This window comes from Salvelinus alpinus, chromosome 3 (genome assembly GCF_045679555.1).
Source record: "Salvelinus alpinus chromosome 3, SLU_Salpinus.1, whole genome shotgun sequence".
Lineage (NCBI taxonomy): Eukaryota > Metazoa > Chordata > Actinopteri > Salmoniformes > Salmonidae > Salvelinus > Salvelinus alpinus.
Window position 1 is genome coordinate 39,364,446 of NC_092088.1, and position 23,019 is coordinate 39,387,464.

Genomic DNA, 23,019 nt, shown 5'->3' on the forward strand with positions numbered 1-23,019 from the left:
TCCAGAAAATCACATTGTATGATTTTTAAGTAATTAATTTGCATTTTATTGCATGACATAAGTATTTGATACATCAGAAAAGCAGAACTTAATATTTGGTACAGAAACCTTTGTTTGCAATTACAAAGATCATACGTTTCCTGTAGTTATTGACCAGGTTTGCACACACTGCAGCAGGGATTTTGGCCCACTCCTCCATACAGACCTTCTCCAGATCCTTCAGGTTTCGGGGCTGTCGCTGGGCAATACGGACTTTCAGCTCCCTCCAAAGATTTTCTATTGGGTTCAGGTCTGGAGACTGGCTAGGCCACTCCAGGACCTTGAGATGCTTCTTACGGAGCCACTCCTTAGTTGCCCTGGCTGTGTGTTTCGGGTCGTTGTCATGCTGGAAGATCCAGCCACGACCCATCTTCAATGCTCTTACTGAGGGAAGGAGGTTTTTGGCCAAGATCTCGCGATACATGGCCCCATCCATCCTCCCCTCAATATGGTGCAGACGTCCTGTCCCCTTTGCAGAAAAGCATCCCCAAAGAATGATGTTTCCACCTCCATGCTTCACGGTTGGGAGGGTGTTCTTGGGGTTGTACTCAACCTTCTTCTTCCTCCAAACACGGCGAGTGGAGTTTAGACCAAAAAGCTCTATTTTTGTCTCATCAGACCACATGACCTTCTCCCATTCCTCCTCTGGATCATCCAGATGGTCATTGGCAAACTTCAGACGGGCCTGGAAATGCGCTGGCTTGAGCAGGGGGACCTTGCATGCGCTGCAGGATTTCAATCCATGACGGTGTAGTGTGTTACTAATGGTTTTCTTTGAGACTGTGGTCCCAGCTCTCTTCAGGTCATTGACCAGGTCCTGCCTTGTAGTTATGGGCTGATCCCTCACCTTTCTCATGATCATTGATGCCCCACGAGGTGAGATCTTGCATGGAGCCCCAGACCGAGGGTGGTTGACCGTCATCTTCAACTTCTTCCATTTTCTAATAATTGCGCCAACAGTTGTTGCCTTCTCACCAAGCTGCTTGCCTATTGTCCTGTAGCCCATCCCAGCCTTGTGCAGGTCTACAATTTTATCCCTGATGTCCTTACACAGCTCTCTGGTCTTGGCCATTGTGGAGAGATTGGAGTCTGTTTGATTGAGTGTGTGTACAGGTGTCTTTTATACAGGTAACAAGTTCAAACAGGTGCAGTTAATACAGGTAATGAGTGGAGAACAGGGGGGCTTCTTAAAGAAAAACTAACAGGTCTGTGAGAGCCGGAATTCTTACTGGTTGGTAGGTGATCAAATACTTATGTCATGCAATAAAATGCAAATGAATTACTTAAAAATCATACAATGTGATTTTTTTGATTTTTGTTTTAGATTCCGTCTCTCACAGTTGAAGTGTACCTATGATAAAAATTACAGACCTCTACATGCTTTGTAAGTAGGAAAACCTTCAAAATCGGCAGTGTATCAAATACTTGTTCTCCCCACTGTATATGTGATTGTATACAAATGTAAGCAAGGTTTGAAATTATTATATTTTTGTTTTGGATATATCTGTTTGGGTTGACACAGGTGATCACACATATTGGAACCAACTTCAGTATAATTATTAAAATCTTCATAAAATGTATTTTCTAGCTACAGTATTGCCTGGTCCCCTACACTTAATTGCTGACTGTATTGATGCGAGGTGGTAGATAATGTATATCCCATTGGGACCAACACCATTGATTGACTTAGGTCCAACTGTCCCTTTTACCACAATCTCTTCAGCGAACAGATGTCAAAGCACTATGCATTCATAAGACATCATGATATGTCTGTGATAAGTTTGTTCCCTAGTATGCACAGCCGATCCAGTCATCTCCAATCCCAGAGAATACTAGGACGAAGAAGATACTGTCCCAACAGTAATCAAGGAAGAAATGGATTGGCTTCCCTTCATAGTGTGCTTTCCAGTGAGGAGGATCCTGGGTTCCTCCCTAGCAAGAGGATGGAGCCATTCCACAATGTCCTCAATTAACACCTAGAGCAGAGAAAAGGGTGTCCAGCTCCTTCTGTGCCTCCTCATCCTTGTGGGGGGAGAGAAAGAGAAATTAATCTATTATTTTAACCACAACAATTACAAATGTGAGAAAACTAAGACTTTAGAGCACAAGCATAAGCCAGTGACACTACAGTTAGTACCCACCTCTTTGGAAATGGTTTCCATTGAAGTAGCAGCATCACACATCTTCCTGGCCTGACTTTTTTGCCCCAGGTCTCTGTAGCACTGACCAATCAAAATCACATTCCTCATCATAATCAACATCATCACTGGTGCACATAAATAGCCATTCGATTACGGGATATAGATTATTATAAACTGCTTGGTTCGAGCCCTGAATGCTGATTCGCTGACAGCCGTGGTATATCAGACCGTATACCCCCGAGTATGACAAAACATTTATTTGTACTGCTCTAATTACGTTGGTAACCAGTTTATAATAGCAATAAGGCACCTCGGGGGTTTGTTGAATCGTCCCTAAGAACATCCCTTATATTGGCCATATACCACACCCCCTCGTGCCTTATTGCTTAAATATAAGATGCACACATAACAAGATCATTGGCATCCCAACTTACCTTGGCTAGAAACACATAGTTTAATTTGGAGTACTTGGGACTGATCTCCTCCACCTGTGAAAGAATGAAAATATAAGAAAAACACGAGAACACTGCACATGCTTAGAATCAACTCTTTCTCGAGTTAAGCTTCCCGAGGACGGGACAAAATGGATTCTCCTTGTCCAGAATCTCTGTAATGTGTCAGCACTAAAGGGATCCATCCCTGATTCCAGTATGAAGCAGAGGTGATTTGGAATCAAACTCTCGTGAAAAGGTAGCCCAGTCTGAGACTTGGAGGCACAAACGTCATCCCTCGGACGCGACGGCGACGAAGTTAAGTGTTACCATAAAGCTAGAAAACACGGTTGTATTCTTCCATTGGACCTGCACCAAAAACACACCACTGACAAAAACACTCACAGTTTATGTTCTAAATGCATCAAATCAGTCCAGGACAGGTATGACATTGGTACAGGATTTGGGCAAATGAGTGCAACTGAACATAGAACTTGCACAGCACACACAATCATTGACAGGACTAAACATAGCATTGTTGTACCTCTAGAAATTGATATATAGACACAAATGAATATGTCTATGAACTGTATATTTCACTTGACTCAACCTTTTATTCTGACCCTATTTAACCTTAGCATTAATCATACAGTGAAAAGAGTACTACGACAACACCTGGGCACTAGGTAGAGGGAAGCCACTGTTTGTGCACTTGGCTGTTGCGGCACATGTTGCATAACTCAGCAGGATGTGTTTATTGAAGCTAGACAGCCTCTACCAGAGTCCTTGCGGCCAGGAGCAACAAGTTACAACAGAGACCACTTCAATCAAATTGATGGGTGAGATACACAAGACAGGAGGAAGAGGCATGCAGCAGGCCAGGAGAAATCTTGGCCAGGAGCGATTTCATTTCTCTTTATATAAACATGTGAAAAGTGTGAACACAGATTACGCCTCTTTAAATACTTGGGGTTTGGTCTTTAAATCTGGGTGCAGAAGCGACCGCTGGGCAAATTCTGATTTAACACAAAACAAATAGGCTGCTGTGTGCTACATGTTTTAGCGGTTTGGAGAGAGAGCATGAAAGATAGTAGAGCCTATGGCTTTGCAAGATAAGTTAAAAGGAAGAACTTAGAAAGACTGCATGATTATAACAGGCTAAAGTACACAATGCAGTACTATAAAAGTAACAGAAACAGGGTACCCGTCCACATTCAGAACCAGTTGTTTGGGTAAATGAGAAATGTGCTGGTGAAGTTACATTTGCAAGGCCTGACACGCTTTACGCCATCAAACACACGCATTGTCTTACGTCATATAGCACGACGATTCCGCCTGCACTGATCTGTCTCGTATCTCGCAAAGGGTAATGGGATAGATCAAAAGAAGTCCGGCTACAATGGGCTGTCATAACATTGGAAAATACTGTATTGCATAGGTGACTTTGCCAAATGAACCCAATTTCACCGTCAAAAAGTGAGAATGAATAAACTCAGCAAAAAAAGATATGTCCTCTCACTGTAAACTGCGTTTATTTTCAGCAAACTTACCATGTGTAAATATTTGTATGAACACAACACGATTCAACAACTGAGAGATAAACTGAACAAGTTCCACAGACACGTGACTAACATAAATGGAATAATGTGTCCCTGAACAAAGGGGGGGTCAAAATAAGTAACAGTCAGTATCTGGTGTGGCCACCAGCTGCATTAAGTACTGCAGTGCATCTCCTCCTCATGGACTGCACCAGATTTGCCAGTTCTTGCTGTGAGATGTTACCCCACTCTTCCACCAAGGCACCTGCAAGTTCCCAGACATTTCTAGGGGGAATGGCCCTAGTCCTCACCCTCCGATCCAACAGGTCCCAGACGTGCTCAATAAGATTGAGATCCGGGCTCTTCTCTGGCCATGGCAGAACACTGACATTCCTGTCTTGCAGGAAATCACGCACAGATCGAGCAGTATGGCTGGTGGCATTGTCATGCTGGAGGGTCATGTCAGGATGAGCTTGCAGGAAGGGTACCACATGAGGGAGGAGGATGTCTTCCCTGTAACGCACAGCATTGAGATTGCCTGCAATGACAACAAGCTCAGTCTGATGATGCTGTGACACACCGCCCCAGACCAGGACGGACCCTCTACCTCCAAATCGATCCCGCTCCAGGGTACAGGCCTCGGTGTAACGCTCATTCCTTCGACGATAAACGTGAATCTGACCATCACCCCAGGTGAGACAAAACCGCGACTCGTCAGTGAAGAGCACTTTTTGTCAGTCCTGTTTGGTCCAGCGACGGTGGGTTTGTGCCCATAGACAACGTTGTTGCCGGTGATGTCTGGTGAGGACCTGCCTCACAACAGGCCTACAAGCCCTCAGTCCAGCCTCTCTCAGCCTATTGCGGACAGTCTGAGCACCGTTGGAGGGATTGTGCGTTCCTGGTGTAACTCGGGCAGTTGTTGTTGCCATCTTGTACCTGTCCCGCAGGTGTGATGTTCAGATATACCGATCCTGTGCAGGTGTTGTTACACGTGGTCTGCCACTGCGAGGAAGATCAGCTGTGCGTCCTGTCTCCCTGTAGCACTGTCTTAGGCGTCTCACAGTACGGACATTGAACTTTATTGCCCTGGCCACATCTGCAGTCCTCATGCCTCCTTGCAGCATGCCTAAGGCACGTTCACACAGATGAGCATGGACCCTGGGCATCTTTCTTTTGGTGTTTTTCAGAGTCCGTAGAAAGGCCTCTTTAGTGTCCTAAGTTTTCATAACTGTGACTTTAATTGCCTATCGTCTGTAAAGCTGTTAGTGTCTTAACGACCGTTCCACAGGTGCATGTTCATGAATAGTTTATGGTTCATTGAACGAGCATGGGAAACAGCGTTTAACCTGTTGGGGATGGGGGCGCTGTTTAGACTATTTATGCTAACTTGGCTAATTTTTGAAACGGCTTCCCACAAAATCCTTGATCGTACAATATGCATATTATTATTATTATTGGATAGAAAACAGTCTATAGTTTCTATAGGAGTTGAAATTTTGTCTCTAAGTGGAACAGAGCCCATTCTACAGCAATTTCCCTGACATGGAGTCAGATTTGAGAAATGTTGGCCACTCTTCTGAACTCAGTTAAAAGGGCACTGTCGTTGCTATGACTATACGGACACTTCTTACGTCTTCCCCTGGATGCCTTTACGTGATGACGATTCCAACGGGGTCGATTGCACGTTCACAGGACCTACAAATGAAAAAACTCTGAAGCTAGTCATTCTTTGGGAGCTGCGTCATGAGCCTAGAGGACACCGGCGCGCACCTGTTCCAAGCGTTAGTTTAGCCTGTTATATTTCTCCGGTCATCTTTTCACTCGTTATAGGAGTTAAAAACATCATAAGGTAGTTAATTTAAAGCGTTTTATAGCAATTTATATCCGTTTAGTGCGATTTTGGGACATTTATTTTTGCAACGATGTGAAAAGTTGGGCACGCTTTTCAGTTCATCCCGAACGCAGTTGACATTTCCACATGGCAAGAGGACAGCTTTCCACCAAAAGATGATTTCTCCCAAGAAAGGATCCTTTGCCCAAGATACTGATGGAAGAACAGCTCAAGGTAGGACATTTTTATTATGATAAATCGTGTTTCTGTCGAAACATTTTAGTGGCTTCGGACGCCATGTTTTTTGACGTAGCATCGCTTGGCGCAAGCTGTATTGAAAAGTAAGGATAATTTAAAAAATGTAATTCCGCGATTGTATTAAGAATTAAATTGTCTATCAATCCCTGTCCACCCTATATTTTTTAGTCACGTTTATGAGTATTTATGTATAAGAGTAGATCACTGTCTAAGTGGCGCACAGACTTTTTCTGACCAGCTGAGCTACATTCCACATTGTCTAACCATGATTTTGGTGGCTAAATATAAACATTTTCGATCAAACTCTATATGGATTGTGTAATATGATGTTACAGGAGTGTCATCTGAAGAATTCTGAGAAGGTTAGTGAAAAAATTAATATATTTTGGCGATGTTTACTTTTATCGCTCACTTTGGCTAGAATCAATGCTGGGCTGCTATGTGCTATGTGCTATGCTAATATAACGATTTATTGTGTTTTCGCTGTAAGACACTTAGAAAATCTGAAATATTGTCTGTATTCACAGGATCTGTGTCTTTCGATTCGTGTATGCTGTGTATTTTTACGAAATGTTTGATGATTAGTAAGTAGGTAAACACGTTGCTCTAAGTAGTTTGTCTATTCCATTTGTGACGGTGGGTGCAATTGTAACCGATGCCATCTACCTGAAATATGCACTTTTTTCTAACAAAACCTATCCCATACCATAAATATGTTATCAGACTGTCATCTGATTAGTTTTTTTCTTGGTTAGGGGCTATAAATATCTTAGTTTAGCCGAATTGGTGATAGCTACTGGTGTTGGTGGACAAATAAAAGATGGTGGATTATGCTAATGTGTTTTTAGGTGCTAATGTGTACATCTTTACATATTGTGTCTTCCCTGTAAAACATTTAAAAAATCGGACATGTTGACTGGATTCACAAGATCTGCGTCTTTCATTAGCTGTATTGGACTTTAATGTGTGAAAGTTAAATATTTAAAAAAAATATTTTTTTTGAATTTCGCGGCACTGGTTTTTCAGTGGGGGTGGGGGGGGAGTGCCGCTAGCGCCACTCTCATCCTAGACAGGTTAAACCCTTGAAGATACAATGAAGATCTGTGAAGTTATTTGGATTTTTACGAATTATCTTTGAAAGACAGGGTCCTGAAAAAGGGACGTTTCTTTTTTTGCTGAGTTGTTAAGCTAAAACAATAAATCAGTAATTGACTTTTTTTCTTAGTCGCTCAATTTTACATCTAGCTAAGAAGTTTAGTGCTTGAAGGAGCAGTATTTCTGGAATTTGACAATGTGCACGACAACTAACTTAATCTAGTGCACACACTCAATGCTGAACACCAAATGCTTCCTCCATAAGCTAGCTACCTAGCAAGCTACTCTAGCAATATTATGTTATCACAATGAGTGATTTGATTTATTAGGATCCCCATAAGTCAATACTAACAGCGACAGCTAATCTTACTGGGGTCCGACACATAATGTGAAAAATACATTACAGACAAAAGATTGTACAATTTACATACATTTAAAAACATGAACATGTAGTGCGTGTGTGCGTGCATCTATCAGTTACACATACATGTCAGTACATACACACAACAAGTAGGTCACATGGGGGAGAGGCGTAGTGCCGTGAGGTGTTGCTTTATTTGTTTTTTGAAACCAGGTTTGTTGTTCAGTTGCGCTACATAATAGGGAAGGAAGTTGCATGCACTCATGGCTCTGTATAATACTGTACGTTTCCTTGAATTTGTTCTGGACCTGGGGACTATGAAAAGACTCCTGGTGTCATGTCTGGTGCGGCAAGTGTGTGTGTCAGTGCTGTGTGTAAGTCGACTATGCAAACCATTTGGAATTTCCAAAACATTAACGTTTCTTATAAAAGAAGAAGACGTTTTTACTCAACTCCTAGTCAAGAGAGACTGGCATGCATAGTATTAATGTTATCCCTCTGATTACAATGAAAAGCAAGATGTGCCCCCGTTTTGGGCCAGCTGCAGCTTAACTTGGTCTTTCTTTGCAGCTCTTGACCCTATGGCTGGACAATAATCAGGATTAGCTCAAACTAGAGCCTGCAGGACTTGCTTTGTGGAGTGTGGTGTCAAAAAAGCAGATACAGTGGGGAGAACAAGTATTTGATACACTGCCGATTTTGCAGGTTTTCCTACTTACAAAGCATGTAGAGGTCTGTAATTTTTATCATAGGTACACTTCAACTGTGAGAGACGGAATCTAAAACAAAAATCCAGAAAATCACATTGTGTGATTTTTAAATAATTAATTTGCATTTTATTGCATGACATAAGTATTTGATACATCAGAAAAGCAGAACTTAATATTTGGTACAGAAACCTTTGTTTGCAATTACAGAGCTCATACGTTTCCTGTAGTTCTTGACCATGTTTGCACACACTGCAGCAGGGATTTTGGCCCACTCCTCCATACAGACCTTCCCCAGATCCTTCAGGTTTCGGGGCTGTCGCTGGGCAATACGGACTTTCAGCTCCCTCCAAAGATTTTCTATTGGGTTCAGGTCTGGAGACTGGCTAGACCACTCCAGGACCTTGAGATGCTTCTTACGGAGCCACTCCTTAGTTGCCCTGGCTGTGTGTTTCGTTTCGTTGCCATGCTGGAAGACCCAGCCACGACCCATCTTCAATGCTCTTACTGAGGGAAGGAGGTTGTTGGCCAAGATCTTGCGATACATGGCCCCATCCATCCTCCCCTCAATACGGTGCATTCGTCCTGACCCCTTTGCAGAAAAGCATCCCCAAAGAATGATGTTTCCACCTCCATGCTTCACGGTTGGGATGGGTTCTTGGGGTTGTACTCATCATCCTTCTTCCTCCAAACACGGCGAGTGGAGTTTAGACCAAAAAGCTCTATTTTTGTCTCATCAGACCACACGACCTTCTCCTATTCCTCCTCTGGATCATCCAGATGGTCATTGGCAAACTTCAGACGGGCCTGGACATGCGCTGGCTTGAGCAGGGGGACCTTGCATGCGCTGCAGGATTTTAATCCATGATGGCGTAGTGTGTTACTAATGGTTTTCTTTGAGACTGTGGTCCCAGCTCTCTTCAGGTCATTGACCAGGTCCTGCTGTGTAGTTCTGGGCTGATCCCTCACCTTCCTCATGATCATTGATGCCCCACGAGGTGAGATCTTGCATGGAGCCCCAGACCGAGGGTGATTGACCGTCATCTTGAACTTCATCCATTTTCTAATAATTGCGCCAACAGTTGTTGCCTTCTCACCAAGCTGCTTGCCTATTGTCCTGTAGCCCATCCCAGCCTTGTGCAGGTCTACAATTTTATCCCTGATGTCCTTACACAGCTCTCTGGTCTTGGCCATTGTGGAGAGGTTGGAGTCTGTTTGATTGAGTGTGTGGACAGGTGTCTTTTATACAGGTAACGAGTTCAAACAGGTGCAGTTAATACAGGTAATGAGTGGAGAACAGGAGGGCTTCTTAAAGAAAAACTAACAGGTCTGTGAGAGCCGGAATTCTTACTGGTTGGTAGGTGATCAAATACTTATGTCATGTAATAAAATGCAAATTAATTACTTAAAAATCATACAATGTGATTTTCTGGATTTTTGTTTTAGATTCCGTCTCTCACAGTTGAAGTGTACCTATGATAAAAATTACAGACCTCTACATGCTTTGTAAGTAGGAAAACCTGCAAAATCGGCAGTGTATCAAATACTTGTTCTCCCCACTGTATATGTTTTGACCATGACAGTTTACAATCTAAGGTAACGCCAAGCGATTTAGTCTCCTCAACTTGTTCAACAGCAACACCATTCATTAACAGATTCAGCTGAGGTCTAGAACTTAGGGAATGATTTGTACCAAATAGAAGACATTCTGGACGAGTTTTGAAGAAGCAGCTAGCTGCTGCGAGTCAGTGCAGTAGCCTCCAGTCAGCTGGAGCTGCTGCGCTCAGCTGATCCAGACATTAGTAGGATCTACGGACTGATTTTTGATAATGGTTTAGGGAAGAGCAATCAATACATACTGTGTCAAACACTTGTGCTCGACACTGCAATCCATGGTAGCGTGGAGAATAACAATACCTTGAGGAAGTTCTTCAGACCATCTTGGACCGTGGCACTTGGAGGCTTTCCAAACAATGTAGCAGCAACTTTCCTTTCAATCCACGACAGCTGAGCCACCTGAACAGAACCAATGTATAACACCGTTTTAGAACATGGCAAATCAGATTAGCATTTAAACATGGTGGGTAAAGTAGCATTTAATCATGGTGTGTAAAGTAGCATTTAAACATGGTGGGTAATGTAGAATTTAAATCTGTGCTAGTAGTATTTACAATGCATTCGATGAGCATTCAGACCCCTTGACTTTTTACACATTTTATTACGTAACAGCCTTATTTTTAAAAATGATTAAATTACTTGTTTCCCTCATCAATCTACACACAATACCTGATAATGACAAAGCCAAAACAGATTTATGTACACTACCGTTCAAAAGTTTGGGGTCACTTCGAAATGACCTTGTTTTTGAATGAAAAGTACATTTCATGTCCATTAAAATAACAACAAATTGATCAGAAATACAGTGTAGACATTGTCAATGTTGTAAATGACTGTTGTAGGTGGAAACAGCTGATTTTTAATGGAATATCTACGTGCATAGGCGTACAGAGGCCCATTATCAGCAACCATCACTCCTGTGTTCTAACGGCACGTTGTGTTAGCTAATCCAAGCTAATCCAAGTTTAAAGGCTAATTGATCATTAGAAAACCCTTTCGCAATTATGTTTGCACAGCTGAAAACTGTTGTGCTGATTAAAGAAGTAAAAAAAACAGGCCTTCTTTAGACTAGGTGAGTATCTGGAGCATCAGCATTTGTTGGTTCGATTACAGGCTCAATATGGCCAGAAACAAAGAACTTTCTTCTGAAACTCAGTCTATTCTTGTTCTGAGAAATGAAGGCTATTCCATGCGAGAAATTGCCAAGAAACTGAAGATCTCGTACAACGCTGTGTACTACTCCCTACACAGAGCAGCACAAACGGGCTCTAACGAGAATAAAAAGAGGAGTGGGAGGCCCCGGTGCACAACTGAGCAAGAGGACGAGTACATTAGTGTCTAGTTTGAGAAACAGACGCCTCACAAGTCCTCAACTGGCAGCTTCATTAAATAGTACCCGCAAAACACCAGCCTCAACGTCAACAGTGAAGGGGCGACTCCGGGATGCTGGCAGAGTTCCTCTGTCCAGAGTTCCTCTGTCCAGTGGCAGAGTTCCTCTGTCCAGTGTCTGTGTTTTTTTTGCCCATCTTAATCTTTTCTATTTATTGGCAACTCTGCCTAGAAGGCCAGCATCCTGGAGTCGCCTCTTCACTGTTGAAGTTGAGACTGGTGTTTTGCGGGAGATATCAGGGGATATGTCAGGGGAGTAAAGGTGCATTTTTCACTATACAAAGAATCTTCCAAAATACTGCTGCCAAGGCCCTGTCACTCATGATTTGGAGACAATATAATCTACCATAAAAGCAGTTTCTAATCTTAACACACACCAACCCATCATGACAAACAGTGAGAATTAGGGATGTGCATCTTTCCCTTTCAAGACAATTCGATACATGGGCTCCAATACGATACAGGAACAACACGTTTTACTTTGAAATTACTCAGTGTGATTCAGTTTGTTTAAAGAACGAATCGATGCGATTTAATTTGATGCATTACAATTCGATGCACTAACATTTGCCGCATATTTGCCCATTTTAAATTCTAAATTAAAATCTGCTGCTGGTCATGAGCGGGGCCTCTCTGAGCTGACTTCTCTGTGTGTGTGTGTGTGTGTGTGTGTGTGCGTGTGTAAATGAACTTATTCCACATTTTGTTGTGTCAGCCTGAATTCAAAATGGATTAAATCAACAAAAGAATTCACACCCATTTACACACAATACCCCATAATAAGAAAGCATTTTTTTTTAATAGAAATTTTAGCAAATGTATTGAAAATAAAATACAGAAATACTATATTTACATAAGTATTCAACACGAGTCAATACTTTGTAGAAGCACTTTTGGCAGCATTAAGATCTGAGTCTTTCTGGGTCTCTAAGAGTATTGCACGAATGGCTTGTGCAACATTTTTCCATTACTATTTTCAAAATTCGTTGCCGCCTGCTATAGACCACCCTCTGCCCCCAGCTGTGCTCTGGACACCATATGTGAACTGATTGCCCCCCATCTATCTTCAGAGCTCGTGCTGCTAGGTGACCTAAACTGTGACATGCTTAACACCCCAGCCATCCTACAATCTAAGCTTGATGCCCTCAATCTCACACAAATTATCAATGAACCTACCAGGTACCACCCCAAAGCCGTAAACACGGGCACCCTCATAGATATCTTCCTAACCAACTTGCCCTCTAAATACACCTCTGCTGTTTTCAACCAAGACCTCAGCGATCACTGCCTCATTGCCTGCATCCGTAATGGGTCAGCGGTCAAACAACCTCCACTCATCACTGTCAAACGCTCCCTGAAACACTTCAGCGAGCAGGCCTTTCTAATGAACCTGGCCCGGGTATCCTGGAAGGATATTGACCTCATCCTGTCAGTAGAGGATGCCTGTTTATTTATTTTTTTAAATGCCTTCCTCACCATCTTAAATAAGCATGCACCATTCAAGAAATGTAGAACCAGGAACAGATATAGCCCTTAGTTCTCTCCAGACCTGACTGCCCTTAACCAACACAAAAACATCCTATGGCGTTCTGCATTAGCATCGAACAGCCCCCGTGATATGCAACTTTTCAGGGAAGCTAGAAACCAATATACACAGGCAGTTAGAAAAGCCAAGGCTAGCTTTTTCAAGCAGAAATTTGCTTCCTGCAACACAAACTCAAAAAAGGTTCTGGGACACTGTAAAGTCCATGGAGAATAAGAACACCTCCTCCCAGCTGCCCACTGCACTGAGGATAGGAAACTGTCACCACCGATAAATGCACTATAATTGAGAATTTCAATAAGCATTTTTCTACGGCTAGCCATGCTTTCCACCTGGCTACCCCTACCCCGGTCAACAGCACTGTACCCCCCACAGCAACTCGCCCAAGCCTTCCCCATTTCTCCTTCTCCCAAATCCAGTCAGCTGATGTTCTGAAAGAGCTGCAAAATCTGGACCCTACAAATCAGCCGGGCTAGACAATCTGGACGCTTTCTTTCTAAAATTATCTGCCGAAATTGTTGCAACCCCTATTACTAGCCTGTTCAACCTCTCGTATCGTCTGAGATTCCCAAAGATTGGAAAGCAGCTGCGGTCATCCCCCTCTTCAAAGGGGGGAACACTCTAGACCCAAACTGCTACAGACCTATATCTATCCTACCCTGCCTTTCTAAGGTCTTCGAAAGCCAAGTCAACAAACAGATTACCGACAATTTCGAATCCCACCACACCTTCTCCACTATGCAATCTGGTTTCAGAGCTGGTCATGGGTGCACCTCAGCCACGCTCATGGTCCTAAACGATATCATAACCGCCATCGATAAGAAACAATACTGTGCAGCCACATTCATTGACCTGGCCAAGGCTTTCGACTCTGTCAATCACCACATCCTCATCGGCAGACTCGACAGCCTTGGTTTCTCAAATGATTGCCTCGCCTGGTTCACCAACTACTTCTCTGATAGAGTTCAGTTTGTCGAATCGGGAGGGCCTGTTGTCCGGGCCTCTGGCAGGCTCTATGGGGGTGCCACAGGGTTCAATTCTTGGGCCGACTCTCTTCTTTGTATACATCAATGATGTCGCTCTTGCTGCTGGTGAGTCTCTGATCCACCTCTACGCAGACGACACCATTCTGTATACTTCTGGCCCTTCTTTGGACAGTGTTAACTTCTTTGGTACAGGGGGGCAGTATTGAGTAGCTTGGATAAATTGGTGCCCAGAGTAAACTGCCTGCTACTCTGTCCTAAAAGCTAGAATATGCATATAATTAGTATATTTGGATAGAAAACACTCTGTAGTTTCTAAAACTGTTTGAATTATGTCTGTGAGTATAACAGAACTCATATGGCAGGCAAAAACCTGAGAAAAAATCCAACCAGGAAGTGGGAAATCTGAGGTTTGTAGTGTTTCAACTCTTTGCCTATCCAAGATAGTGGAAATGGGGTCATATTGCACTTCCTAAGGCTTCTATTAGATGTCAACAGTCTTTAGAACCTTGTTTGATGCTTCTACTATAAAGGAGGGGTGAATGAGAGAGGATTGAGTCAGAGGTCTGGCAGAGTGCCACGAGCTGGTCATGCGCATTCACATGAGAGGTAGCTTGCGTTCCATTGCATTTCTGAAGACATATGAATTCTCCGGTTGGAACATTATTGAAGATTTATGATAAAAACATCCTAAAGATTAAGTATAGAATCAGTTTGACATGTTTCTACGAACTGTAATATGACTTTGTCTGAACTTTCGCTTGGACCTGCCAACGCGTCGTCAGTTTGGATGTGTACTAAACGTGCGAACAAAAGGAGGTGTTTGGACATAAATGATGGACTTTATCGAACAAATCAAACATTTATTGTGGAACTGGGATTCCTGGGAGTGCATTCTGATGAAGATCAAAGGTAAGTGAATATTTATAATGCTATTTCTGACTTTGTTGACTCCACAACATGGCGGATATCTCTTTGGCTTGTTTAGGCTCTGAGCGCTGTACTCAGATTATTGCATGGTGTGCTTTTTCGGTAAAGCTTTTTTTAAAATCTGACACAGCGGTTGCATTAAGGAGAAGTTTATCTAAAGTTCCATGCATAACACATGTATTTTCATCAACATTTATAATGAGTATTTCTGTAAATTCATGTGGCTCTCTGCAAAATCACCGGATGTTAAGGAAGCAAAACATTACTGAACGTAACGCGCCAATGTAAACTGAGATTATTGGATATAAATATGAACTTTATCGAACTAAATATACATGTATTGTGTAACATGAAGTCCTATGAGTGTCATCTGATGAAGATCAAAGGTTAGTGATTCATTTTATCTCTATTTATGCTTTTTGTGACTCCTCTCTTTGGCTGGAAAAATGGCTGTGTTTTTCTGTGGCTATGTACTGACCTAACATAATCGTTGGGTGTGCTTTCGTCGTAAAGCCTTTTTGAAATCTGACACGTTGGCTGGATTCACAACAAGTGTAGCTTTAATTTGGTGTATTGCATGTGTGATTTCATGAAAGTAAAATTTTTATAGTAATTTATTTAAATTTGGCGCTCTGCATTTTCCCTGGATGTTGGCCATGCGGGACGCTAGCGTCCCACATATCCCAGAGGTTAACAACCGTTCAGACGAGCTTCAATGCCATACAACTCTCCTTCCGTGGCCTCCAACTGCTCTTAAATGCAAGTAAAACTTAATGAATGCTCTTCAACCGATCGCTGCCTGCACCTGCCCGCCCGTCCAGCATCACTACTCTGGACGGTTCTGACTTAGAATATGTGGACAACTACAAATACCTAGGTGTCTGGTTAGACTGTAAACTCTCCTTCCAGACTCACATTAAGCAACTCCAATCCAAAATTAAATCTAGAATCAGCTTCCTATTTCGCAACAAAGCATCCTTCTCTCAGGCTGCCAAACATACCCTCGTAAAACTGACCATCCTACCGATGTCATTTACAAAATAGCCTCCAATACCCTACTCAATAAATTGGATGCAGTCTATCCCAGTGCCATCCGTTTTGTCACCAAAGCCCCATATATTACACCCACCACTGCGACCTGTATGCTCTTGTTGGCTGGCCCTCGCGTCATACTCGTCGCCAAACCCACTGGCTCCAGGTCATCTACAAGATCCTGCTAGGTAAAGTCCCCCCTTATCTCAGCTCGCTGGTCACCATAGCAGCACCCACCTGTAGCACGCGCTCCAGCAGGTATATCTCTCTGGTCACCCCCAAAACCAATTCTTCCTTTGGCCGCCTCTCCTTCCAGGTCTCTGCTGCCAATGACTGGAATGAACTACAAAAATCTCTGAAACTGGAAACACTTATCTCCCTCATTAGCTTTAAGCACCAGCTGTCAGAGCAGCTCACAGATCACTGCACCTGTACATAGCCCATCTATAATTTAGCCCAAACAACTACCTCTTCCCCTACTGTATTTATTTATTTTGCTCCTTTGCACCCCATTATTTCTATCTCTACTTTGCACATTCTTCCACTGCAAATCTACCATTCCAGTGTTTTACTTGCTATATTGTATTTACTTCGCCACCATAGCCTTTTTTTGCCTTTACCTTACCTTATTTGCTCACATTGTATATAGACTTATTTTTCTACTGTATTATTGACTGTATGTTTGTTTTACTCCATGTGTAACTATGTGTTGTTGTATGTGTCGAACTGCTTTGCTTTATCTTGGCCAGGTCGCAATTGTAAATGAGAACTAGTTCTCAACTTGCCTACCTGGTTAAATAAAGGTTAAATAAAAATAAATAAAAAAGCTATTGGTTGTTGATCCTTTCTAGACAATCATTTTCAGGTCTTGCCATAGATTTTCAAGTAGATTTAAATCAAAACTGTAACTCTGACAATGTTTTTTCAGAAGAAAGTAATATGAGCAAAACATTTTACTGTACCGGCAAGTCGTAAGGTTTAATAGATTTTCTGACCGATGCATGCTACATTTGGATCGGTTTGGAGTCTGCTGACCGATGCAGTCGTATCTTAAACATTTTATTGGGACCGAAGTGAATCGTTACATCCCTATCTCAGGGTTTCCTAAACTAGGTCCTCGGGACCACAAGAGGTGCACATTTTGGTTGTTGCCCTAGCACTACACAGCTGATTCAAATAATCATCAAACTTTTATCATTTGAATCAGCTGTAGAGTGTCAGGACCGAGTTTGGGAAACGCTGCCCTAGTTACACTACACACATCTTGGCACAACACACACACCTCCTTTACCACGAAAACGCGATTACACAAAGAGATAATGGTCCTAACGGGAGGGACCTTCTGGGTCAAATGCATTCACTATTCCTTCCTCACCCCATTCATCTTAGAAACGTGTAATTGCAGATGTAGCACTTCCTTGACGTCACAGTGGGGACAGTGGCCTGAATGTAAACAGTGGATTAATGTCTAACATGAACACAGAGCAGAGAGCCCTTTAAATTCAATTTCACAAAACATTAGTCTGACCCCCCCCCCTTCTTCTGAGAAATAGCCACTCATCTTGACTGCAGCTAGCTACACATGGGAGGGTGTGTGTGTGTGTGTGTGTGTGTGTGTGTGTGTGTGTGTGTGTCACATACAGCATAGCACCAGCGGCCGAGCAGGTAGTAAGACATAGGATCCTGTGGTTTCAGCTCAATGGCCTTATCCAAATGATCCTGTGAGAAAGGGAGGGAGGAAACAGAAGAGTACAGACAGCATTCATTCATTAGACCAGACATTCTCCTACGACCTGATCGGTCCATCTCCACGTACCCAACCACCCAAAACTATTTCACAAATATCTCTCCCACACACACTTACATGAATGTATAAAAAGCTCCTTTCTGTCATGCAACCCTCTCCTTTTCCCTTCCCCCTGTTCCATTTCCACTCGCAAAATCAGTCTCTTTCGCCCTCTCTCCCCTCTCGCTCACTTTGTCTCCCTCCAACTCTCCTCCCCCTCTCTCTCACTCACTCCCCCTCTCCATACATTGCATGTTCTTCATGTCCGCCCCCCTCTCCCACCGTTCAAGACTTTGCAGGTAAACAGAGTTTGTGAAGCAACTGACAGGTAAGATAAATGCTGCGTGCGGTTGTCCCAGTCTCTGCCGTTATGCAACCCTTACATCTGAGTGTTAGTGAGGGGAGTTTCCTGCCAATAAGGCTAAGACATGTATAGCAGTCAGTGTATAGAGGCGCTGTCCACAACTGTGTGTATAGGAACACTTTCTACGTCCCATTTGAACAACACCTGACCTAAATAACACAGAGGGTGATTCTGGCTGTCAACTTGTGGTGATGGGAGGACCCTCTAGACGCCGATAGGACTCAACACTGATAGAGACAGACTACAGGGGAGGTTCTGGAAAACTACAAGCCCTGACCTCAGTTACTCTCACTTATTATGATTAATTCCACCAATCATTCTGTGTGCCTGCTATCACCTCAGGTGCTACTAATGTACAATGCCTTCAGAAAGTATTCATACCCATTGACTTACACCACATTTTGTTGTGTTACAGCCTGAATTCAACATTAATATTTGTTCACCCATTTACATACAATACCCCATTATGACAAAGTGAAAACGTGTTTATAGAAATTTTTGCACATTTCTTGCAAATGAAATACAGAAATATCTAATTTACATACGCATTCACACCCCTGAGTCAATACATATTAGAATCAACTTAGGCAGCGATTACAGCTGTGAGTCTTTCTGGGTAAGTCTCTAAGAGCTTTGCACACCTGGATTGTACAATATTACAATTCTTCAAGCTCTGTCAAGTTATTTTATTTAAATTTTTAATAATTAAAACATACAATATACTTGCAGTGAAGCCGAAAGTACATCACATTAGTCATCTAACAGCCTCCCATCCAAAGCGACACACAGAAGCAACCAGTGTCAACTCCCTGCTCAAGGGCACTACGACAGATCTCCCACCAGCCCTCCAAGACCCCCCCCACAGTTCCCCAAGAGCTGCCCCTCAACCATCCAAGACCCCCCCCCCTCCCACAAAAAACATTTATAAAATGTTCTGTTAAGCTCTGTCAAGTTAGTTGTTGATCATTGCTAGACAGCCACTTTCAAGTCTTGCCATAGATTTAAGTCAAAACTGTAACTAGGCCACTCAATGTAGTCTTGGTAAGCAACTTCGGTGTATATTTGGCCTTGAGGTTTAGGTTATTGTCATGCTGAAAGGTGAATTTGTCTCCCAGTGTCTGTTGGAAAGCAGACTGAACCAGGTTTCCTCTAGGATTTTGCCTGTCCTTAGCTCTATTACGTTTCTTTTTATACCCTCCCCCCCAAAAACTCCCTAGTCCTTGCCAATGACAAGCATACCCATAACATGATGCAGCCACCACTATGCTTGAAAATATGAAGAGTAGTACTCAGTGATGTGCTGTGTTTGCCCCAAACATAACACTTTGTATTCAGGCCCTAAAGTGAATTTTTTTGCCAAATTTTTTGCATTTACTTTAGTACCTTACTGCAAACAGGATGCATGTTTTGGAATATGTTTATTCGGTACAGGCTTCCTTCTTTTACTCTGTTATTTAGGTTAGTATTGTTGAATAACTACAATGTTTCTCCATCTTCAGTTTTTTCCTATCACAGCCATTAGCTCTAACTGTATTAAAGTCACCATTGGGCCTCATGGCGAAATCCCTGAGCGGTTTCCTTCCTCTCCGACAAATGAGTTTGGAAGGACACCTGTACGTTTGTAGTGACTGGGTGTATTGATACACCATCCAGTGTAATTCATAACTTTACCATGCTCAATGGGATATTCAATGTCTACTTTTTTTTTTTTTAAATGTATTTATTATCTACCAATAGGTGCCCTTCTTTGCGAGGCACTGGAAAACCACCCTGGTCTTTGTGCTTGAATCTGTGTTTGAAATTCAGTGCTCGACTGAGGGACCTTACAGATAATTGTATGTGTGGGGTAGAGAGACGAGGTAGTCATTCAAAAATCATGCAATTTATGTGGCTTGTTAAGCACATTTTTACCCCTAAAGCTTATTTAGGCTTGCGACAACAAGGGGTTTGAATTCTTATCAACTCAAGACATTTCAGCTTTTCATTTTTAATGAATTCGTAAAAATGTCAACAAAACATAATTCCACTCTGACATTATGGGGTATCGTGTGTAGGCCAGTGACACAAAATCTTAATGTAATCCATTTTAAATTCAGGCTGTAACACAAGAGCATGTGGAAAAAGTCAAGGGTTGTGAATACTTTCTGAAGGCACAGTAGGTAAGGTCTGACATGGTTCAAGTACACAAAACAAACACTTGAATCGGTGACAACATGAAAATATAGCTTTGTGTGTAGATGGTGTCAGAAAATCACTTACTTTGAAGATGTAGCCATTCTTTATCCTGTTCTGCACAGTCTCATACTCTGTCATGATGCCACACATTATGGCGTACCTAGAGAATAGGTATGTGCACGGTTATTCAAACATCCGAAAAGAGGTTAGTATTCAAATACTTGTGTAAGTAGGCTATTCATTTTTGCGAGGCCAAAAAACTATAGGCCTAACCCTGAAAAGGCTTTTTCTAAATGTAATTAAAATATCCATGTGACATTGTTACATACTACAAGGATAATGTACCATAATATTTCTAATTATTAATTTAATAAAACAACAAACTTTTCAATGTAGTTTTTATGAGATGTGCCCCATAAAAAGACCGGCAGTTGACCAGTAACGTTAGCCTTCACGAGTGTAGCTTGTTGTTTATGTTGGCCAATCAAATCGGAAAGGAGGCTCAATGTGTAGCAAGTGGAGTGAGCGTTCACTAACCCAATGCAAGATGTAATACAATTACAGAATTAAAAGGTTTGCAAAATGAGAAGGAGTAGGCATAGGCTAAAACGAGCAACAAAATGTAGTTGTTTTATCTGAATGGGGTTGGGGAGGCGGCGCTGCATATAGCTTAAATTAGCCTAGCTAGCTATAGTTGGCTAGCTATCTTCTCTAGGCTACTTCAGTCAAGACAGGTACTATTATATGGGATGATAAATAACATTGTGGCTGCTACAAGTTAGCTAGTCTTGGCTGTAGCCGAATTGGCTTGACTAACGTTTCTTTGTCTGCTCGCTCCCATCTCTCACACACAGCCCACTCCTGCAGCTGCAGCAATAAAGCGTCAGCCTATGTCCCTCGCGCAACAGTGCTCAGGTTAAAAAATAGTAATAAAAACATGTATTTTGAATAATTTGATATCCGACAACAAAAAAAGATACTATTTCAGACCCCAATCCCTACCAGAGACAGATAATTGAGAGAAGTGTTGAAAACATTTTGCTTTGTAATTTTGTCATGCCAATAAAGCCTTTTGAATTTGAAAGAAACATCACGGAGAGATGGCGATAAAGAGACAGGTGGAGAGAGAGAAATATTGAGGAGGGTTTGAATAGGGGCCCTTCAGTTCAGTCTTATTAATAAAAACGACAATACTATATGTTGTAATGTTAACTACTTCGATAAAGCACGCCCAGGCTACGTTTCTCCAACAGGAGTCAGGCATGATGCAGAGCAGGGAGGGGAGGGGTTGGGGTGGTTGCCTCACTTACACCACCCATTTCCTGGATCACTAGCCACATCTCAACCCAGAAGGCGCTGGAAGCCAACAACACTCAATCTCCCAGACAAGCTCCTCACTAAACAACTTTAAGGAGAGATAAGATATGCAGCTTTGCCTCTTTTCCCTTGTTCTCGCTCCCAATTAAAGCTACAGTCTAAGCTTTAGGAAGCTGTTCGATAGTCATTTAAATTATAGATGTGTACCCAGTGTATAGCGTCAAAATATAGTTAAAGCGATCACTTGAATGTCATGGATTATCAGTCCAAAACAAGTGGAGGGGCTGGTGTTCTGTTTTCAGAATCCCAGAATGCAGCTTTAATATACAGGGAACAAGGAAGAGGCTAAATGAAACAGTTGGGTCCGTACAGTGGAAGACTGTGTTTTTACCCCAGTCTGTAGCCTGTGGGTTTGGAGAAAAGAAGAATGAGGTGATCAAAGTCCTTTCACCACAAGGCCTCTAATCCTGATGGTACTCACAGCGGGACACAAACACTACAAAGGATCAAGGGGGTGAAAAGGTCACCTGACAGTGAAGAGGGTGGTACTGATGGTAGATGGGGATGTGTGTGTGTTAGTGAAGGGTGTCTGGTAGCATGTGAAAGCCTTCTTAGGCAGGCCATGAAATAGAGACTCTCTCTTGCTGGGCTTTAATCCGATGAAATGACGCAGGCATAGCGTACTACTTAACCGGATTGCAGCTCCTAAAGAAAACAGTGAAAAACTTACCGGGTTATCTAGTGTGTTGTGCCAACTACCAATGTTAAATTATGTTACCTGATTAGCAGGAAACTAGAAGGATTTTGTGTATGATCTGTGTAAGTACCAATATAATATGCTCCATGTGATTTATACATGTACAGTGCAGTCGGAAAGTATTCAGACCCCTTGACTTTCCACATTGTTACTTTACAGCCTTATTCTAAAATTGATTAAAAGAAATACCATAATGAAAGCAAAAACAGGTTTTTAGAAATGTTTGCAAATTCATTACAAATAAAAACAGAAATAACTTATAGTATTCAGACAACAATTCCTCAATCTACACACAATACCCTATAATGACAAAGCAAAAAACAGTTTTTAGAAATGTTAACAAAAAAAAAAACACATACCTTATTTACATAAATATTCAGAGCCTTTGCTATGAGAATCGAAATTGAGCTCAGGTGCATCCTGTTTCCATTGATCATCCTTGAGATGTTTCTACAACCTGATTGGAGTTCACCTGTGGTAAATTCAATTGATTGGACATGATTTGGAAAGGCACACACCTGTCCATAAGGTCCCACAGTTGACAGTGCATGTCAGAGCTTGAACCAAGCCATGAGGTGGAAGGAATTGTCCGTAGAGCTCCGAGACAGGTTTGTGTCAAGGCACAGATCTGGCGAAGGGTAGAACACAGCGGCCTCCATCATTCTTAAAACGGGAGAAGTTTGGAACCACCAAGACTCTTCCTAGAGCAAACAAAGCAATTGGGG

The 23,019-nt window shown here is 42.3% G+C and overlaps 1 protein-coding gene across 4 annotated transcripts in view; it reads right to left on the minus strand.

Annotated features, from left to right (window-relative positions):
- Window positions 1-1,578: 1,578 nt before the first annotated feature.
- The window catches only part of LOC139570688 (regulator of microtubule dynamics protein 2-like), a 54,920-nt gene continuing 33,479 nt past the window's right edge, over window positions 1,579-23,019 (minus strand). For 2 of the 4 annotated variants that reach the window (XM_071392784.1, XM_071392785.1), the window contains exons 6-11: window positions 20,305-20,380; window positions 17,537-17,614; window positions 10,319-10,417; window positions 2,615-2,668; window positions 2,181-2,261; window positions 1,579-2,061 (exon numbers count right to left, since the gene is read on the minus strand). In XM_071392784.1, the coding sequence (XP_071248885.1) occupies window positions 2,005-2,061; window positions 2,181-2,261; window positions 2,615-2,668; window positions 10,319-10,417; window positions 17,537-17,614; window positions 20,305-20,380 (445 nt within the window). In that variant the 3' untranslated portion in view covers window positions 1,579-2,004. Of the gene's footprint in view, window positions 2,062-2,180; window positions 2,262-2,614; window positions 2,669-10,318; window positions 10,418-16,132; window positions 17,339-17,536; window positions 17,615-20,304; window positions 20,381-23,019 lie in introns of those variants that run through there. The other 2 variants (XM_071392786.1, XR_011674144.1) reach the window with 2 other exon arrangements.